At 53.6% G+C, this 22,078-nt stretch overlaps 1 protein-coding gene across 1 annotated transcript in view; it reads left to right on the top strand.

The window, feature by feature from the left end:
• The first annotated feature begins 1,612 nt into the window (after positions 1-1,612).
• The window catches only part of LOC105696507, a 48,737-nt gene continuing 28,271 nt past the window's right edge, over positions 1,613-22,078 (top strand). Inside the window, exons 1-2 of the mRNA XM_012419032.1 lie at positions 1,613-1,833; positions 20,058-20,314. Of these exons, the coding sequence (XP_012274455.1) occupies positions 1,671-1,833; positions 20,058-20,314 (420 nt within the window). The 5' untranslated portion in view covers positions 1,613-1,670. The remainder of the gene's footprint in view (positions 1,834-20,057; positions 20,315-22,078) is intronic.

Genomic DNA, 22,078 nt, shown 5'->3' with positions numbered 1-22,078 from the left:
GAAAGCGTTATTCCGGGAGGAGGGCGGTGGACTCGTATTTTTTTTTTCAATTTTCCTCTTTCATTCTTTCTTTTTTTCCCCTCCGTTTCGTTATCGGGGCCGAACGAACGTCCACGAGGAAACGGTGCGCAGTCCCACGCCGTACCCGGAGATGCACCCTAAATGCGCCGGAAGCGGATATTCCAGCCAATGAGAGCGTCGCTTTACGAGCACGTCACGTCCGTCCCAGTTTTAAAGCGCCTCTTGTCGACGGGAATGTCCGCTTCCGCCGTGGAGCCGCGGTAAATACGAATCGTTGCCGCGTTATCGTATTAACTTTATCAAGAATTTCTCCTCGAAGAAATAAATCCATCTAAAACGTTGACCGCAATTACGTTATTAATTACATATTTAAGGAGATAAAAAAATGTCCGCGTTTCTGTATCGCGCGGTTTTGCGATGTCCCTTGTTTCTCTTTTTTTTTTGTTCCTCTCGATTGAAAATTTCTGTTCCATTTAAATGCCGGGAGTCGAGAAACCTTCGCGGGGGGGGCGCGGGTCTTTCTTCGCTCGGAGAAAGGGCACGCTAGATTGTACGCCGCCACAAAACGTAACGCTAGAGAGGACCGGCTGCGAGGGCCAGGGTCTCGGGGGCAACGGGCAGGAGGAACAAGGCGAGCTTACTCGGGGACTATTTAGTAGGGGGATCGTATTTTAAGAAGTTGTAGGAAGCATGAGTCTGCCGGCCAGATTAAGGCTACGCCGGGCGCGGCCGAGCTCCCCGCCGTCGATGCATCGGGCGGGGTATGCGAGGGCCTAACCCCTTCGACGTCGGCGTGCCCCGGTGGACGGAGCGAGGCTAACTCCTGGATTCGTGATTGCAGGTGTCGCGGTAAGAGGCGGCGCCCAGGAGTGACCCTGCCGGCGACGGGGCGGAGGATGCCTCGGGACGAGCCGGGCGCGGGTGGTCGTCCCCGGGACGGCCTCGGCACCGCGACCGGGAGCCCCTGGCGATGGCGGTGAGCGGCGCGGCCCGCCGTCCGGAGCCTTCTGGGGATCCCTGGGGGAGAGCGATCGGGAGCGGAGAGTTTCCCCGTGGCGGCCGGATGCGGCCGGAGTGACCGGGACCCGGGAGCGCGAGGGAGCGGCGCCTAGATGTAGGCCGCCCCGCCTTGGCCGACGCGACGACCGCCGAGCGGGGGACGCCGGCACCGCGGCGGCTCCGCTGGCCGACAGGGGGTGAAGGGGTCGAAGCGGCGGACCCCCGAGCGGCTGGACTGGACGGCTCCGCGGGTTGTAGTGGGAAGGCCGGGGGTTGTGGGGGCCACCACGGGGGCGGGGGTGGGGCTGCCCCTGCTTCTCTTCGTCGTCACCCTCCTCGGCGTATCCTGCGCGACCCCGGCGACGGCGGCCATCTTGGCCCGGGAGGCCCCGACCTCGAGGACGCGCGAGCAGCCGGCCCGGGGCCGAGCCTGGAGGACGCCCCCGCCCGAGCCCGACGGCGACCGGGGCCCGGCGCCATGGCCGCGGTCTGACCCCCCGGGTGCCCGGGCCGGGCCCGGCGGCCGTGCGACCGGCCCGACGGCGCGCCTCGGCGGCGCCCGCGCCGGGCCCGCCCCCCTCGAAGTTAACTCCGGGAGTGGTGAGACCGTGTCGTCGGGTGGCGTCGAGGGGACCACCATCGCCGGGCCGATGTCATCGCGGTCGCATCCCCTGGAGCCGGAGGCCGGACGCGCGAGGACCAACCCCGTCGACGACCCGGAGGGACCGGCCGAGGACGAGGACGCGCCGACCACCGCCGCGACCACCACCGAGAGGTTGCCGCCTCCCGCGAGGGACGCCCCTATGGAAGCACGTGAGTACTCTCCTCCTTCTCTCTTTTTAACCTAGTCCGTCTCGGCTACCCGAAAATTCCGACTTCCACTTGGCCGGGTAGGCAAGGCTCCGTTGCATTATCGCGCGCGGGAAGGAACCCATCCCCTCGGATCGAAGCTTTGCTTTGCGACCGGAGATATCGGGAGACCGGGGCACCGTTTCCGCGAGGAATCGAAACCTTACCCAGTTGGGGCAATTGCCCCGTAGACGCGGGGGGTGTAAGCGGTTGTAGCATAATTTCCTTGTGGACGCTCGGCGGGCTGTTTGTTTTTAAGGTTATACCGGCTCCGGGAAGGGTCGGTTCAGGCCCTCCTGCGCATGCCCGGAGATATTCCCGGGGCGGGAGGAGAGCGAACCTTCCTGCGAAATGTGCGCCTCGTGTTTTCGATTTACACTTGCAGGCCCGCGACGGGGCGCGCGGCTCGTGACGCCGCGCGCATGAATCAGCCGGCTATTTTTTCGTGTCTTCTGGCCGCGGGTCGAGCCCGGCCGAGCGCGGCCGAGCTCCGCCGAGCCCCGCCGAGCGGGAGGACGCTACGCGCGCGAGCCTCCGCCGGAGACGGCCGAAGTTCCCCGAAGGCGTTCGGCCGGTCGCGAGTCGGCTCCGGGACGCCTCCCGAGGCCTGCGGGGTCCACGGGGGGCGACGCGCAGACGCGCCTTCCTCGAGTCACCGCAAAGGTCGCCCCGAGCCATGCCGATGCTTCGAGCCGACGTTGACCTCCTTTTCCGGCAACCCCGAACGACCCCGCGTGCCGCCACTGGGTCGGTCCCGGAATGTCTGCGCGGAGGGACGACCGAAATGGCCGACTTTCGGCGGGACCCCGAACTCATTTTCGGGCGGGTGCCCTCCGGAGCCGACGAGCTACCGGGTCGCCATTTTTTCCCAGGGTGGGATTTCTACCCCTTCCCGTGGAATCCGCGTACACGTATATTTATTCACGAGACTCGGGAGAATTTAACGTTAAATTAGACCACAGGGGAGGATCCCTTTAATTGGGATTTCCTAAATTAAGAAACGGTCCCGACATCGGAAGAGATTACTTTTTATCAGCTTTTAACGAGGGCCGATAACGATATACCCAGGTCCGCGAAGAATTCCCGAGATTGCGGTGCATTCTTTTTCTTTCTTTTTTTTTTCCCTTTTTTACAACAAAGAAATGGGAATGCAGAAAATGGAACGACTCGCTTCGGTTTCACGATATCCGCGGTTCCCGGTGTATTCCCTCTTTTATGCGTACCCTTCCTCGTAAAGGGCGCGACTTCGACGAATGCACCTAGAATTCGAGATTTCCACCCTCCCCTCGGCGAAGGGGAGAACCTTCCGGTGGAGAGGAGCTCTCCCTCGGAAAGGACCGAGGGACCAGGAGGGCCGGAGAGAGGGAGATAAAGAAAGCAAGGAGGGCGCCAGAGGAAGGAGGAGCGAGGCACGAGAAAAGGGTTAACGTCCTTTCGCTCGTTCCTTGCTTGCTCTGTCCTCGTCCCTACCTCTTGCCCTCTCGTTCCCTGCCTCTCTTGCTATCCCTTTCCCTCCCTCTCCCACCCCGGCCGGGTTTACGCGATACGCGAGGCGTACGCGCACCTCCGTATTGTTCCTCCGCGGTGGCATTTATTATTCATCGCCGGGGAAGATATTTTCCTTCTTTTTTTTTTTTCTTTTTATTTCCTCCTCCACGCAAGTCGGCTCTCCGTCATACTTACCTTTCTCGATTTACGATTCCACGCGCCATTCGCCCTCCGCCCGCCGGGGAGGTCCCTCTCGTCCTTAAGCTCGGTCCACGACGAGGACGTAGGAAAAGGGTTAGAGACGGGTGGAAAAAAAAAAAATTCCAGTCGCCTCGTAGACCCCCCGCGGTTTGTTAATGCCAATTACCCGAGTCTCGTTAACGTCGACGTAAATACCGGAAATACCGGGAGGGGGCGGCGACCTTAATCGTAATTCCACAGAGGAGGACCGTTCCCGGATTTACCGACCCTCGTGGTTATACGTGGCGATTAATTCCCCGTTTGGAGGGAAAGTCGCTAACCGGGATTATCGGGGGGGTCCAGGGCACCCTCGGCGTCATCCCCGGGTCCGAGGTCGGTCCCTGGGAGCTGATTCACCCGGTAGATTCCGGCCACAGTCGGCTAAGGGTGCGAATGTATAGGTCAACGAGGGGGCAAGACGGACGCGAAAGGGCTCCGTTGCCCTGGCAACCCTCCCAACGGGGGTGAGTGTAGGGTGCCTCGAGTTTTTTATGGCCCGGATGATTGCCGGGAGGGGTCGGGACGGTAAAAATCGTTACAGAGACCTAGATATCCGCTGGGCTCGCGCCCTAGAGCTCTCGACCCTTTTTTTCCTAGGCGGAGGTTTTCCCGCAGTTTTCCCACCCTCGATTAAGCCCGAGGAACGTGGGGCGATACCTCCCCCGTGGAACCCCCCTCGAGGGTCGGCCCTTGACCCTCGCGAGGAACTCGATAAGTCGAGTCTAACGAGAGGTGTCTCGGCCTCTCGGCTATCGATATTAAAACCAACCTCGGCTACGTAGGCGGTTTAGGAAAAGATCTTCTTTACCGACGTCGAGCGAGTTCCGTCGACGCGGTTTAACTTCACCTTGAATATCCACCACGGGTGCCGTTAATACGACCCCCTGGAGCATCGATTAACCGGAACTTACCGACGCCTCTGGGCGAGAGGGATCTTAATTAAGGACACCCGGGAAGTCATTTCCGCGGATGTTCTACGAGATTTTCAAATTTTTCATTAATCCCCGCCATTGCCTCGTTTACGGCCGTAACAAACGGGAGGATCTTAATTAAGGTCCCTGGCAGAGACTTCAGACCTCTTGGATGGGTCCCTCGCGCCGCGTGGCGTCGCGTCGCGCCGGAGCGCCGCAAGCGGCGCCGTCGGTTCAGTCGATAAAAGCGAGCCGGCGCGCGCGCCGGGCATCGGATTTACAGCCGCCCCGAGAAACGGGACGGACGTTTAGTCTGATTACCGTTTCCCTCCTAGGGATTCCCTGATTACGTCTAACGATCGTCTGGGCATTAATTAGCGGGGACGTTCGACACAAATTAGAAAGTCGGCCGATGACCCGTCCCCTCCCTCTGCCCCGCTCGGATAAAAATCGCCTCCCACGCGGACCTCGTTCATTTACATTTCAATGGCCCTCTCCTTTGCATGGCAAATCGGCGCGTCCGAATTCCTGCTCCTAATGGACTTGTTTATTCCTACTTTTTACCCCGGAGAGAGAGAGGGAAATCCGCGCAGTCGTGCACGTCCCGATTCCTCCACCCCCGTCGATTCTCATCAATAGCATTGCCTTTTTCCCCCGACTCTTTAAATCTCGTTATTCCCGATTTGAGGGAAAATCGAGTAACTCGAGATTATGGGGAAGAGGTATGAAAATAACCGGGCGGTGATCGCGCACGTTCTTGACTGTTTATTTTTTTTTTCTTGTTTACCTCTATCCCTTTTATTTGCTTCTCGATCGTTTCTAACCTCTCTTACCGTCTCGGTTTCTTTGTGCGTCGCTCGCGACACCTGTCGATTAACCTCGAAGTAATAGATGCAAGCGTTGCACGTAACGCGGGTAATGTAGGTGCCTTCTTACGGGGGGTAAAGGTACCGTCTTCCACCGTTCGGGGTTTCTCTCCCTTCTGGACCGTTTGCAGCCCTTCCCCACGGCTCATTCGTCGCAGAAAGGCGGGGGAGGGGAGGTGGGAAAATCAGAGGGGAGGGAAATCCCTTCTTTCCGCCCCATTCGCGTCGACGAGGAGATAGGAAGCGAGAGAGGACGTTGCCCTAGGGTGGCCGAGGGACGGGGAGGAGGAAAGAGGGGTTGGAAAATCCCTCGCTTCTCCGTACTTCTTTCGTCGGGCGGGGCGGGATGGAGAAAGAGAGAGAGACAGGGAGGAACCTCATCCGAGGATGACGAGCGACGGAGATGGGACGAGAGGGTAGGCCAGAAAATGGTGCCAAGTGCACGGTACTGGGGCATCGACCAGCCTCGTCTACGCCATCCTTTCCGACTAGACGTTCCCACCGTTTCTCTCCCAAATCCGAGGCCCACCTTCGGATCTTAAAACGCCCTTAAATCGGCAGAAACTTGGCCCAGAAAATTCTATTACCTTACTCCAAAATTTTTACCAAAATTTTGGAGTTAAATTTTGGAATTATTACCAAAACTCATGAGATTTCAATTTGTTAAATATTTCTTCTTTAGGTTTTTTTTTTAAATCCGTTATAATTAAAAAAAATTAAATTTCACGAGGGTCAAGATCTTCATTATAGCCTTTAAATTTACTTTGTAAGGTTTTAAACCGATTCGGGGAAAAGTGTCACGAGGATCCTAACCCTTCCTTCTTCCGGTTCTCTTTGGCCACGTGGTCGCGGAAGATATTCCGCTCGCGGAATCCCGCCGGGAGGTGTTAGCCGCGTTCGACAGCCGAGGTCGCGCCGACGTCGACGAGACGTCGCGACGCCTCGTCGAGACGAGACGAGACGGTTTGCGTCACGGAGGCTGCGGCCCGAATGCAGTTCTCTCTTTCTCTCTCTCTCTCTCTCGGACAGACTAAACAAAAATAAACCGCCCTAATGACACGTGCATATTCCTGCCGCGAAGAAATCGGGGATTGGCAAACGCCGGCCCGTTGGATCGCACCCGCGTCGCGACGCCCGCCGCGGCGGTACCTGTGTACGCGGCGCGTGTGTGTGTGTGTATCCGTGACACGTATTAACGCTGTCGAACGTCTAGCCACCGTCTGGGTGGGATCCTTGAATGAACGCCTATTTTTAAAGGGTGCGCGGATAAACCGGCGCGGTTTCGCGATGGAATTTCGCCGTCGAGGCGGTGCACCGCGACGCCCGAGGAATTTCGTCGCGTTTTAAAGGTCCCGCGGATTTTTTCTGGATTTTTCACCTGGACGACCCCGGAGAAGCTCCTTATGGTGACCGATATCTATTTTAATAAACGGTTGCAGACGTATGCCGCAATTGCACCGCTCGTTACGCAAAACCGTGGGGGGGGGGGGGGAATTAAGGAATATGTATGTCGGTGATTTAATGGCACGTGTAATGGATTGCGCGAGAAAGAACCGCCTCGGATAAGGCGTTTATCAATCGGTCTGCGGTTGATTCAAGGAATACCATTAACCGCACGTGCGCTTTGGCTGCGGGGGAAAAAAGAAAATAAATAAAAAGTGTTAACGGAGACTGATAACGCGCTCGTTAGGTTCCGCGATCGCGGAACTCTCGGAGGAAAACCGCTCCCCCGGTTGCGTACAGATGTATGTGCCTACGTGCTCGGAGGGGCGCAAAAAGTGCGGGAATATAGAGAGGAATGATAAGGGGGATACAAGGGAGAGAGAGAGGGAAAGAGAAATGGTCCCGGCACAATTAGCGGAGTGGAGAGAAAGTTCACGGGTTCAAGAGTTCAAGAGTCGCGCGACAGAGGGAGAGGGACAAAGAGAAAATAAATATAAAGCGGGCCGATAGGGATGCGGCTATTACGGGAAAGTGACGTGCTTTCGTATGATTAGGTGGCTGCGGCTAATCAAATTTTATCCCCTGCTTTCTTTCTGTTTTTTTTTTAAATTTTTTTCTCTGGAATTACATTTATACCCGATATACGAACATCCGGTGATGTTGAGCAGTTTTCCTCGAGGGTACCTGGATTTATCAATTTTTTTTTTCGTACCTTCACAGCTGATCGAGGAAACGCGTAACGTCGGAATTGCGATTGCGATATCGCGTTTCGGTACATCATGTTGGGAGAAAGGTTTTATAAACAAAACCCCTTCCAGCGCACTTTCACATCACCTTAACGACGAGGTAGAGTCGAGGTTAAACGCACTTCGAGGAGGTCTCTTTGTACGTATGCACGTGGCGGTATTGCACATGCGCACTTGTTCGGTAAGACGGAGCCATTACCTAACCAGCTCGACACTCGAAGGTCGCTTCTTACCGTCCCATTTGACCGGTTCAGCTTCCTGGAGACTATTTTTGGAAGCTGCACAAGGAACCCGGCCGACATCCCCTCGGCAGGGTCGCTCATTCTCCGATATAATTACCCTCGATATATTAAACAAAAAGGGGAGGAAAGAAGAGAGATCGACCCTTAACCATTTGGACAAGGAGCCATTTCTACGTATGGGCGAAATTCGTCTGACCGTGCAGGCGATATTCGACCAAACGTCGGACGCCTTTAGGCGCTCTTAGTAGCCAAAGGGTTAACCTCCCTTTCGCTATTGGAAGTAGGTGTCGCTGCGATCCGGTGCATTGCCCCAGGTATTCAGTTTCCCACGGTTATCGATCGCAAGAATTTCTCAACGAGACCCCCCTCCCGTACATTAGCGAGATTCTCCGACGAGTCTTTCCGCCGACTTGGAAATACCAAACCAAGGAGAAAAATAAACTTTAGCCCCCCCGGCGAAGTCTTGGAGTCGCCGTCAACTTTGGCCGTATAATCGAGGGGAGTTCGGACGAAACTCGGTAGACAGAAAGAGAGAGAAAAAGCGATCACGCGGTTCGCCGATGGCGGAAGCGTGCCAAGACGGGCTGATAACTCGCCCTGACTTTCAGGGAATCGGCGTCCTCCTCCCCTTTCTCCGGGCGATCGTTCCCCTCTTATCGCGGCTCTCAGGGCGAAGTATCCGCGAAGGATGAATCACTTCTCGGAGGAGCGAGGTCGCGATTTGATCGCGGCCACTCCGAGAGGAGAGGTAGAGAGAGAGGACGGACAACTCTGAGATATATATAATATTTTTTTTCATTATATATATTTTTTTCATTATATATATAATGGTCGGATTCGTGCCGGTCCTCTTTACTCCACCTCCGGATGCTCTTCGCACTCCTCGATCTTTCCGGGAGAGATCGGCGCACTCACCGATACGACTCTGACTTTAGATTAAAGGTTAAAGGGAAAAGCGGCCCTCTTATCACCCGATTAGACAACCCGTCCCGCCGTCTAGTAGATACTCGATCGTGACGTAATCAAACGGCGGATTAATCGTTAGCGGGACGTCGACGACCGGTGGCGATCCATTCGAATTCCTTAGTTGGGAAATTACGGGGGCCAATTAACGAAATGGGAGGAAACCTGGGGGTTAATAAGCGAGTGTGGCCTTCCGAGGCGGTATTTCAGCCCCTAGGGTCCCCGATGGGGGAATCGCCTTCCCTGCGGCATCGCCGTTGCGTGCTCTCCCCGGTTCCGCTGCCGGCTCTCTATTTCGCCTCCTCGAGTCTTAGTATCCGCGGGCCGCGGTAAACTATGCCCGGGGCAGGCATAATAGTCGTTAGTGCATCTAAAATATGGGAATTCCCTCGCGTGGGAATACTTATGACGCCCGTAACGTCATGCCGTGCTCTCCGGGCCCGGCTCGACGGTGGGCGGTTTTTCGATCCCCGTGGGCGATTTCAACCCTTTCCTCATTAATTTTCAATAATTAATTCCTACTTCCTCCAATCGACCTCGGAAGCGCCGATTTAACGGACCGTTGCCGGTTTCGGTACTGCTGTTTAACCAAATCTCATGCTTTTATTTATTTTTTTCGTTTGATTAACATTCGCCATCACCACTTAACGTCATATATCGAGGATCTGACGCGACGTTAAAATCAAGAAAGGATCTATTTTTTTTTCTTCGAAAAATGAAGCTTACCGGGAAGCGGGATTTTCCTTAGATCCTCTGTAATCACGTGTTGAAGCTTTATAAATATTTTCACTTTTTGTAATGTATATATATATATATCATACTTTCATATCACCTTGAGGTAAAAAATAGAATAATGGATCTCTCTAGAATAGGGGATCTCTTCCGGGCACCGGCATCGGGGGGAAATCCGCCGCGGTACACCCTGGTCGAATTAATTATACCGCTTTACCTTATTAAAGATGTTCGATCCGCTAAAGTGGGAAATTACTCGCCGCGCGTCGAGAGAGGGGGCGACGAGAGGAGGCGGGGGAGAAAGGGAAACGGAAATAGGGACGGAGCGAGAAAGAGAGGAGAAAAGCTCTCCGGCGAGCCGACCGTGTGGCACGCGGCCGCGTGCGCTCTCGGTGCCGCAGACCTTGAGCCACTAATACCGGCTGTTTATGTCGTGATGTAATCGTATCCTAGCCCGTCCTGGCCTAGCCCAAGCTGCACCTAGAAAGCCCCGGCTCGTAAATAATACTTACGTTCTCGCATGCGAGGTGCATTGGAATAATTTACGATTGGCGGGACCGAGGCCCGTCCCTTAGCGTGGGGAATAATATCGGCCCCGAGTAGTGTGTGTGAATTCTCCCGTGCACGTTTAACGCGCACCTACACGCGTGCAACGCGCACCTAGACGCGTTTAACGCGCACTTAGACGCGTGCAACGCGCACCTAGCGCGTGCAACGCGCACTTAGACGCGTGCAACGCGCACCTAGCGCGTGCAACGCGCACTTAGACGCGTGCAACGCGCACCTAGACGCATGCAACGCGCACCTACACGCGTGTGCGGGTATGTATGGGTACATCGGACGTTTCCACGGAACGCGCGCGTAACCACCGCGACGCGGAAGCGCGACCGACGCTTCGGGGCGCTCGCGACCGTCCCCACACCCACGCGGGGCGTCGCGACGCGACGCGGTCGCCATTCAGGAGAGCGTCGTTATTTACGAAGTGGAGTCGAGGTGCCGTGGGGTGGGACACGCACCGCCGTAATGCGATGCAATTGGCCTTGCGAGGTGAACGCACTCCTCCGAGTCTACGGCGCTACCCGGGCGCCCTCGGAGCCTCCGACCTCGAGGTCTCCGATGGAGTCACTCGGGATTCCACCATCGGAGGAAGCCGAAATACGCGGTTAGAAGTCGCCCCCGGGGGGTCCGTCCGACTTAGATGAGGATTTACCGATCTCTACGTTCGGCACCTCCTCGGCCACGTGATCCTCATCGAGACCCTCCACCGTTCCAGGATATCCTTCCTACGTTCCCCGTTAATCCCCGTGCTCTCGGAACACTCCCATCGCGCACCTCGGGGTGCGCATCGCGAGTAGGTCACGGGGCTTGTTCCCGGTGCGCGCGCATCCACCTCCCTCTACCCCCGGGTAGGCAAATGCGACAATATTTGCATCCCCGAGGGGCACCTCGAAGGGTCCTACGGATCTCTCGCTCGTCACCGATCGAAAGGGCCACGGGGTCGTCTTTCGAGCGGAATCGCAGATTTTCTATCACGAGAGAAACGGGAGCGTCCTGGACCAAGGACTCGGTGGCGGGGCGTCCTTTCACCGGCACCCGGGAGGGGGTGTAGATGCAATCGGGGATAAAAAGGAACGCGACCTGGAGAGTGGAATGGCCGCGGGAAAAGTATTTCCTATGTATACCCCATTTTATCTCTCTTAACCTACCTCAACCTTTTCCCTCGATAATGACTTTACGGTTCAATTAGGAAATCGTCCGATTGCAATTTGCCGCCCAGTCGGGGGAGGTTATTTCAAAGAGCTTTACTTTCGAGTACCTCTCGAACAATGGAATGGATGGCAGCTCGATTCTTTGAGCCTCGTGGATGCTAACGCGGGCGTCTCCCCGGCGTTATCGCCGCGGACCTCGAGTGTTCTTGCACGGCCTGCGTTATCTATGGACTATGGACTAATATGCGCGTCCGCCGGGGAAAAGAGAAAAAAAAAAGAAAAAAAGCCGGATGAACGTTCGGTCCGATCGCGGTTCGCGTAAGTACCGATCGCTTATCTTAGGCTTCGTGCTCGAAAGGTTAAGCCGACCGGGAACGCGCGTCCGGGAGATATCCGACGACGTCGTCAACGAGGACGCGGACGTGGGAGGTATCCTGAAAAATTTCCAAATTCCTTTGAAAAAAGGAAAAAAAAATATTTGGTCGTGCGTACTCGCTTTCCCGGTCGGTCGACGCGAAAATGCTGTAAACGATGATATTAAAAAAGAAAAAAAAAAGAAAAAAAATTGAAAACATCTCTTTTTATCAACGACTCGTGCATACTCACTTTCACGGTCGGCCGACGCGAAGATGCTGTAAACGATGATATTAAAAAAAAATTGAAAAAAAAATGTGAAAAAAAAATTGAAAACACCCCTTTTTATCCACTACTCGTGCTCGCTCGTCTCCCTGGTCGGCCTGCACGGAGATGCTGTATATGATGGTATTGAAGAAAAAAAAAAAAGAAAATGAAAACATCCCTGCCCGGTACTTGCTCGTCACCCCGGTCGGCCGCGCACGTGGCCCGGGCGCGCGCCTGGGGGTCGGGGGGGCAGCGCCAGGTTGCGGCCCGGCACCGGCCAAGGCCAGAGCGGCTCGGAGTCGCGGCTATTTTTAGCTCTTCCTACTATTGTGCAAACCGGAGTCTGTCGAGTGTCTAGTCCTCGGTTTGGGGGTACTCCCCGTCTGCATTGCGCGCGCCCCCCGCCCCCCGGGCTGGCCGGGACGACGCCCACGCCCCCGCTCCCCTCCGGCGCCTCCGACGCCCGTGGCGCGCTCCTCAATTTTTTACGACGCCCGAATTCTTCCGCGGATGCGCCGGGGCGCGCGTATTCGTTACGTAACGGCGCCGTTGCGCCGTCCGGAGATTTATGCTCGAGTGCCTCGAGGGTATCCGCGTACCGAGTCGGCGGCAAGACCGGCACGTTAAGACCGCGGACGAGCGGGTGTCGAGTTCCTTATGGCCATGGGATGGGGCCACTCGACCGACTTAAGGTGACGCGAAACTGGCATCGAAGAGGTCTTGTTTGTAATGCTTTTTCTCCCAACTCGATTTACCGAATAGTTTGAAATTTTAAAACGTGAATAGGGAGGATATAAGGAAGGTCCTGACACTCATGAAATTTCAATTCTTTTCGGATTTGTTTATAGGTATTTTAAAAATAGTTTATAAATATATATCGAGTTCCTTATGGGCTGGGGCCCATGAAACTGGCATCGAAGAGGTCTTGTTTGTAATGCTTTTTCTCCCAACTCGATTTACCGTATAGTTTGACACTTTACAACGTGAATGGGGAGGATATGAGGAAGGTCCTGACACTCATGAAATTTCAATTATTTTCGAATTTGTTCATAGGTATTTTAAAAATAGTTTGTAAAAAAGGAAATTTTTCGAGTTTCGACGTTACGACGTTATCTGGTTATCTCGTTAATTACGTTAGGATTTCTTATCTGCGGGATGGGACTCCTAGCGAGGGTCCACCGGGGGTCGACGACTCCGCGGCGTCCCGACGGTTTCGACGCCCCGACGGACGCGGTGCTCGATCGTTAACGGGCTAACGGGCGCGTTATGCTTCGCGAGTTTCCCGTTAACGCTGCATCGACCGACTCGCACCCACAATGGCGCCTCCACCGCGACGGAAGGGCTTCTTTCCCGGATCCCGCGTAACGACCGACTCGGACGGGATCAGCTGACTTGGCTCGATTTTCTCCCAATTCCTCTCTCACTTAAGGCGATATGAAAGTGTGATTATATAGGTACATAACGATAAGTCATAAGAACATAAGAACATAACGAAAAGTCAAAGTACTGATAAAACTGGGAGCACCGAATTATCTGATAAAATTAGATTTCCAGTATTACCGGTGGAGGAACTATCAATTTACGGGCTGGAAAAGCCACGGGGGGGCATTTCGTGTATACAACTAATTATCCCGAACCATTCATTCCGCTTTTTTTCCCTCTTTGAGGGAAAATCCCCACGAAGCGGCGAGTGATGAGCGAGTGCCTCCTGCAATGGCCGAAAAGCGGAGCGGCGCTTCTTCTTCCTTTTTTTTTTTTCTCTTTTTCTGTCTCTCGCTTTTTCCTCTCCTTGGAGAGCCGGGCTTTTCACAACCCTGTCCACGTTCCTCGTTCCCCCTTCCGCAGTTCCACGCTTCACGCCGCCGTTCCCATCTAGGCCACGGGACAAAGAGCGCAGCGGTGTTGCGTCGAGCTAGCCGGCTAGACGAGACGGATATGTCGTAGGAGAGGCGCGCCGGCTAGGCGTCGGCGTCGCGACGCCGACCGGGGTCGTTCCACGGTTCTTCCTCCTCGGGCGCTCATGGACGTTCTTCTTACGGCGCGATCTCAAACGCGGATGCGATTCGATCGACGTCTTCCGGGGGAGAAAACCGAGCGATATCTCGATAGCCAGGCTCTAGCTAGGACTTATCATGGTAGGAGTTATCAACCACGGTGGAGGTCATTTTTCATGGTTAACGCGATTCTAAGACCTGGTTTGGATTTAATTTCCCATCCAAGAGGATTGTATCTCGGTTGATTACAATTTAATTGTTCATCTAGGGAACGTATGTTTGATTCTTGATTTAAGGCGATATTATGTTGTAAGTTTTATGGTTATACTTGCTGGTGGAAACTGGTCAAGGTCGTTTTTCATGGTTAACGCGATGCTAAGACCTGGTTTGGATTTAATTTCCCATCCAAGAGGATTGTATCTCGGTTGATTACAATTTAATTGTTCATCTAGGGAACGTATATTCGATTCTTGATTTATTGGGCCGACTTAGGTGGCCCTTGCACGTATAAAAAAGGCGATATTATGTTGTAAGTCTTACGGTTAAACAGGGTAGACACTGACGGACAGAGCCTAGGTAAAAGTATCTCGGATGCCAACGTAAATGTCCTCGTCGCTGTACTCGGAAAACTAATTACCTAATTAGGGTCTGTCTTGACTATCCTATCTCGCGTGGCCTTCGAATGGTCGTTAAGAACGATCCGACGTCCTGGAAGTCGTGAAACGTTTCTCCTCTCGCTCGGAGGAAAGAATTTTCCCGAATTGTCGATTACTTCCGAAAGTGTCGGCAATTGCGAAATGTCATGTCCGGCCGGGGAGTTGTCGGACGTTCCGGGATTTTTCCACTGGCCGGGCGGATCGTTTAACGCCGTAATCCACTCGGTGCTATTTCGCAAATCACGGAGACTTCTCCGAGGACCGTCCTCTCGAGATGTCTCGAGATGTCTCGAGATCTATCGCGGTTTCCGAGCGAGTCGGCCGCGTGCACCGCAACTCTCTCCGTATCGGTTTATGCGGAGAACAAAGGCTCGCTCGATCGGACGAGCAAAGGCCGCCGAGTGACCGAGAAAGGACACTCTTTCCTCCTTTCTTTCTTTATCTCCCGGATGATGATTCACTCGAGCTCGAGGCTGTTTTCCCGCACCTCAGTCAAAGTGCATCCGAGCCGGTCCCCGGGGTGGCATCGCGTCCAATCGGTAATGTCCGCGGACTAAAGATGCGGAGGTAAGTCTTTCCTTGAAGATCGATCTTAATCGAAAGTCGAGCGTCGTCGAAAATTAAGCGACCGATGAAAATCGATCGGGATAAAAAATCGGGCCTCGTCGAAAATCAATCCTGTCTCCTTATCACGCGGAGAAAATCGCTCCGTTCGATTCGATAGCTCGCAATTACGTAAACTGTTACTTTGGATAGCTCACTGGGCGTAATTGCCCGTGAACTTCTCGTTTAACCCTCTTCGCCGTCACAAAAGTGGGGTTTTTATTTTTTTTTTTATCTACAATGAGGTAAAGATATCATTCCATAACGTTTCTCTTCCCTCCCATACAAGTAACCCATTTTCTTATCGAAGAGCCAAGCCTCTCGCTTTGTAACAATCGCGGTTCATTAAGTGTACGGAAGATATTCTTTCCTCCGCAGCGGATTTTCTTCGGAGATAATTGCATGAATAAATAAGACCGGGAAGGTGGCAAGAAGTAACCTCAACCGTGCCGAAGGATACATTATTCATTGACACGTGGTTCGTTTCGTTGGAAAAAAGGAAAGAAAAAAAAAAAAAGGGTAAACTTTTGAACCCTTTGCGAATATGTATGGGAATTATTTTGGTCTCGTCATTTTTTTCTCGGTCGTGAAGCTCGTTTAATCGGCGTTAAGCGCTCGGACGTTAACGAATTAATTGATAGCGGGGTGGCGAAACTTTTCTCGGCTACAGCTGATAAGGTTTCGTCTGGAGCCAGTCTCTCGTAGGAACGACACCGGAGTCGATTGCCGACTTCGATTCGTCCGGTCAAGGTGACTCGAATCGGCTGCTCTTTTTATTTTATTTTTGTTTGTTCATTTCCTTCCTCTTTTATTTTTCCCCACCTTCTTTTATTCTACCCGCAATAAATAAGAGCACGATGATTCGCCCGACCCCGCGAAATGAAATCCTACTCCGACGCCGAAGGGGAAAAGTCATCCCGGGGGTGGCGGGACGCCTTCGGTACATTGATTAAATTCTTTATGCCTACCTGTAATTGGATCGCCATGGAAACACGGGCTAACGAAAGTTTCCCGATCGCCGGTTATCCACTCGGCAGGTCTTCCACTCCGTTCGCCAAGATGGCGGACGGACCTGGTATTATTTTCGGCGCGTCCACTCGAGTCGCATTTCGATTTATAGAATGTGTTATGAATTCATTAAAAGTGGGTAGTCATTTTCCCACGCAGGGTCGCGAAACTTCAACTTGGGTGTCCTCTTATCGTTGTATTCTTTATTTCCGCCCTGCGCCGAGGAAATCGAGGAAAAACATTTCCCTCCTTCGGGTGGACGTCCCGAATTCCCTCCCCCTTTTTCCCCTCCCTCGGCGGTGTACGTTCGGCTGATCGCCTCGGAAAATATTTGCCTCCTCCCGGCGCGCGAATAGCAAATATTTTCAGACGCGACCAATCGAGCTCGTCTCGATTCCGGATTGAAGAAAAATAACGTCCACGTTCGGTCGCACACGCGATTTCCGCAGGGATCTCCGGCGGACCTGCGCCGGCTCGCGGCCAGTTTTCCCGCCGCGCTCCGTTTTTCTAGCGCGATCTCTTTTTATCCCCCACCCTCTCCCTCTCTCGGGGAGGTACACTGTTAAAACAATTCCGTGAATTCTATAACATACTATCGAGTAAAATAATGCGTTATAAATTTATTACACACATACATAGCGAAATCATAAAAAAAAAAAAATATTAATTTCATAATCACTTTAGAAGATACATTTACAGAGTTATAAAATACCATCGTAAAATTAAAAGCCCACCTCAGAGAATTAAAAATAATGTGTGATATGAAATTGTGAATTCATTTAGAAGCTTGCAAGTACTGTATACCAATTCACTATTAATACGTCATATTTATAATTGCATTACAACCGTGTGTACTAAGTGTAGGGATTTTTTTTAACAGTCTTTCCTATTTTCTTTTTTTTTCGTAATCGTCTTTAAAAACGTCTCCGCCCAGGTTGGCCAATTTCTTGGAGGAATCGTCAAGCGGGGAGGCTTTTTTCCTCGCGTGCACCGTGCATCGGGCTTAAGTGCGAGCAAGCCGAGCGCATGTAAGAGTCGGTTGCAGAAGGGGGGCCTGGGGTTTGGGGCCCGTCGCGTGTTTTTGCCCCCCGTCTGGCTCCCACCGTGGCTCATCGTTTTTTGTCTGGTGCACTGCATGCGCTGCGCCGCCGCCGCCGCCGCCGCCGCGGCGGTACGTACGTGATGCGTCCGCGCGTGTGGGCGCGGGCAGATATGCGCGCGCACGCGTGTGCAGATATGCGCGGGCACGCGTGTGCGCTTGCACGTGCAGGCCCCCCGGTGCATCCACTCGGGGACGTCCGACGGGCCGGCCGGCCGGTTCCCGGTTGCCGCCGTGACCCGAGCGCGTCCACCGGCCCCGGGAAGGCAGCCAAGGGTACCGAGTGGACGGTACCAAAGGGGTAATGCAGGGCAACGGAGGGTACCGAGAGGTGCTAACGCCCTTGCGCGGATATATCGAAACGCAATCGATGTGGCCGATATGCTCTCGTCAGGGTGGGCTCCATTTAATTGTAAATTGTAAAAAGATTGTTTAAATAATGAATCGCAATTTTGGCAGGTGAATTAATAATTTCGTTAAGAGCGCCGACTATAGTCGAAAGAAATTCTGCCATATCTGCGGAGTAGCTTTTGGATCGGATTGACTCTTATTTGATTAATCGTCCTGAAAGTACATTTTGAACGTACGTAACACAATGTCCACTTCCGCATAAAATTGTGAAAAGCTTGATCAAATCGTGAATCGCAATTCTGACAGGTGAATTAACAATTTCAATTTGAAAGTACATTTTGTACGTAACACGGTTTAGCCCTCGAGACGAGATTTATTATTATTGGCGCACTTTTTTTGTGAATCGAGTCGAGAGGTTATGTCGGTGGTTTAACTCCTGGATGGTGTTCTCCGGGAGCTCGCGCTGCGCTCGGAGCCTTCCCTAGGCCGCCTCGGGATAAACGCGCCGCGACGCTCCTATATACCTAGGGAGGAAGAGAGAGAGGGAGTCGGCCATCCCTTCGACTCGGGATCGTGCCCGGCATATGCGATCGCGCTCCCGAGGAAGACCGCCTTCGGGGTCTCCCTCGTCTCCCCCCCGGCGTCGCGACGCCGGTACTCCGGGTTCCGAGGGTCTCTTTGAAGTCCTGTCGGCCGAGGAACGCCGAGGAGCCGGACGGAACCGGGTGGAACTCGGAATCGTGGACGCCGGCGCGTCCACCCACCCGCCCCGCCGGCGTCCCGACGCCGGGCGACGGACATCCTAAATACCCCTCAAATATTGGCGCTCTAAACATTTGCCGGCCTGCACTTTGGTCTCTTTGTCCGCGGCTGACCGCGACCCAAGGTCCTCGCCTTGCCAGACGGGACGGGACGACCCCGACGGAGACGTCGCGCGGAACGACGTCGGGATATCGGGGCGTGCCTCGTCTATTAACTCGTGTCGGCCGACACGGGATTGCTTTCCACCCGGCGTCTCGACGTCGTCGTGGCGCGACCAAGTGGGCGTTTCGACGGAATTCCTTTTATCCCGGAATCGACGCTTCCTCTCTCCTCGCGCTCGAGGGGTCCGCTAAAATGGCGATTCCGGGAGAACTCGCGGTTTCCCTTCCTCTTTTCTCGCACCCCATCACCGAACCCGACTCCTCTACTCTCCCGTTTTTTTCCCCAAACGACGCCGGGAAAGACAGCGAGAAGTAATCCCGACTTTCCAAGAGGCGATCCTATAAATTCCCGTAAAACTTGAAATCCCGCGTAGAGACCCTATGCACGGCTCCTACACCGAGAGAACCTTGCCCGCTCTTGCTCCGTCCGCCATCTTGAATTTTCTGTACCGAAGACGGAGTCCCAGAAACCGCAATGTCGCAGCTCCACGGAGCGTTTTCACGGGTCTAGTTCGGTATCGACATTTCCTCCCTTATCCCTTTCCTCGTTTTTCCTGACAAGGACTCCTGCAGTCCTCTCCGTTCACCCGGGATTCCTGGGAAATCGGTCCGGTCGGCCTTTTTCGTTCGCCGCTATCTCGGCGTCGTTGTCGCGGCTTTCGTCGTTTCGTGCTCACGGAGCGTTTAACGAGCGTCGGGTGACGAGCTGCTCGAACCGTTGAAGCGGCGATGATGAACGTTGATAAGGTTTTATGGCCGTGTCTCATCCTGTCTCATCGTCCGCGTGCGTACACGGGGACGCGCGTTTGCGTGCACGTTAACGCGTACTCGCGCGTGCCGGTGCGAGAGGTACGCGATCGCCTGTATATAGGTGATCGCGCGTGTGCATGCGTGTATGATGTGTGTATGTATGTATATATTCATACGCGCAGGCACGCACGTACGCACATACGCGCCCCGGCATTACCTCCTCTCCGTGGACGGGAACTGCTCCCGGGTTCTCCTCGATGGGCCTTCCTTTTTTCCCGCCGATTTTATGTCTCTTTCTCTGGCGAAGTACGAGCTGGTACTTCGGCCCGGAAAAAGGACCGAGGAAAGGGTTGCGAGAGCAGAACCCTTCCCGTAGAAAGTGCACGCATGGTCACTTCGGAGCCGCCGAGAAAAACTCATCTTCCTACATATTTCTCCCTTGCACCGTTAAAAAGAAAATTCTCCAAATTTAATAACATTCTTCATAGAAGTTTCATTATGGTATACGAATTTTCTAACATAATTTCAGATAACACGTGTCATAAATTTACCACACACGTGTGTAATAAGATTATGAAAGATATTAATAATTTTGTGATATATGTATCAGGATTTCAAGACTTTCGTATGTGGTGAAATTATGTATATAAAAAATGGAAAAGTAATAATTTTATAATTTTAGAAGATACATTTATGAAGTTATTGAATGGTGTTGGATATTTTTTCGCCTTCCGGTTTGAAACGTACTACCTGATTATGGTCTTAGCTTTTAGCATTGACCCAAAATTGGAAAAAGAGGAGCGCTATCGATAACGGAATTGGGATTGCGTTGTTTGGTTACAGTGAGCGTGAGCGGGTATATAGTGTCAGTGGTGCTCGTGCTCGTAGTCGGGGCGCTGCTGGGTGTGCTGGCCACGGTATCGCATCACCTGCACCATCGTCGGCTGCCCCACAGCCCAGCTTCCTCCATCCTGCATCACCACCGTCATCACCATCACCATCACCATCACCACCGACATCATCTCCGGGAGGAGCTGCCGCCGTCGCAGCAACGACGACTCCTGCTGCAAGACCACCAGCTCCGGCCTGCCGCCCCGTCGGTAAGTCGATTTAAAGTCGATTTAAAGTCGATTTAAGGGGATGGGAAAAAGTTACTAGTTTTGGGGGGAGAATCGTTCGTGTCAATTTTCTCCGAAATGGGTGTACCGATTTCTTTCAAATTTCACCACGTGAATAAGGGGACCCTAAGGTAGGTCCTGAAACTCGGGAAATTTTATTTGTTATTAAAATAGCTATGACAAATAAAATTTCCCTGTCGTGGATTTCATATAGATAATTTTTCCGCGTGAATTTATGCCGCGCCTTTGAGAAGTCGGGGGTTGCGGTTTCCGGAAGCGGTGCGACTTCCGCGTCGACCTTGCGGAGCCTCCGTCGCGACTCCGCCTCTTGGATTCCTAGAGACGCGGACGAGGTCGCCGCGGTGCGGCTTCCAAGATGGCGGCGCGATGCACTAGGGCGACCTTCGGCGAGATTACGCGACTCCGGGAACTCCCGGTGGGAAAAAAGAAGGTCGATATCTAATCGGCGTTCGGCTGCACAGCTGTGTCTATCTAACCTACATCCCGCCAGGCGGAAACCGCGCCTCCGCTCGGCTCTCGTCCTCGCCGACGTCTACGCGAATCTCTTCCCCGACGCCGCCCGGAACCCTTAACTTCGTATAATTCTAAACGCAGACTGTAAAAGACTTCGACATAAATATAAATGTCGGTAATGGGATGTTATTAAATGAATTTCATTTCATCGACGTCGATTAAATTTCTTAGCGTCTTTCGTATCTTAAATTAAAACGCATTTTAGAGACTCGGGCAGGTACTTCCTCTCGAAAGGTTGAAAACTCAAGGGACTTGCTCGATCCCGAGAGCGTCTTAAAGCCCTCGCTAGCGAAACCAGTCCTGCGAGTTCACTAAGGGCGTGCATGGATTACGCGAAATGCGCACGAGCAAGAGCGGGCCGAGTCTCGGGATCGGGGGGGAAAGGGAGAAAAAGGAGGAACGGAGGGCCCAGACTCCGAGACCGGGCCACAGGTCGTAATAATAACTCTCAATAATCATCGGAAACCCGGGCGCGTACTTGCGCGGTTCGGACCTTCGGGTCGACCTTCCCGGAGCCAAGATGGCGGCCGGTCGAAGGGGTGACCGACTCCGACGTGCGCCCGCCGCAAATATTATGTCTACCGGCGACGCCCGGCGTCTCGGGTTACGAGATCGTTCCTTCCGGCCGACGCGTCCCTTTCTCGGTCGGGTCGCCATTTTGGTCCCGAGGGAAACGAGCGAAAGTCAAAAGTACACCCTCGCTTCCCTCCTTTCAAAGGTCTCCATCGTAATGGACGCATTTGAAATGACTAAAAAAAAGATTAAAAACAAAGGAAAACACCCCTAGAAAAAAATTAATTGAACCGAGGAAATATCTTCTTACTTTTAAGGGTAATTAGTTGACTCAAATGAATCATAATTACGTCGAAGAAACGCGATATAAAAATTTGGACGACTCCTAGGGTCCGCGGCACGTGGGAGGATCCCTCGGGTGGGGGTTTTTATTTTCCTCGCGCGCGAGTTCGGGAAACCTCCCGACTAGCGTATCCCCCTCTCTCTCCCGCCCGCTGAGTCATCGCTCGTTCCCTCTCTGTCCCGCCTCCCGAGTCTTAACCACGTTTACAGTGAGTTAGGTATGCTCTTGGCGCGTGACGTCACCGCGTGCCCGGCATGGACCACGTGCGCGGCGCAGTGGCGTAGGTCGGAGACGTCGGCCTCCCCCTTGCCCCCAGAGGCGTCGCGACGCCGCCGCCGACCGCGAGGGTAGTCATC

This window comes from Orussus abietinus, unplaced genomic scaffold (assembly GCF_000612105.2).
Source record: "Orussus abietinus isolate OABI.00-Male unplaced genomic scaffold, Oabi_2.0 scaffold15, whole genome shotgun sequence".
In the NCBI taxonomy this organism is placed as follows: domain Eukaryota; kingdom Metazoa; phylum Arthropoda; class Insecta; order Hymenoptera; family Orussidae; genus Orussus; species Orussus abietinus.
The sequence above is the reverse complement of the archived record's forward strand: the minus strand, read 5'-3'. Positions and strand labels throughout refer to the sequence as shown.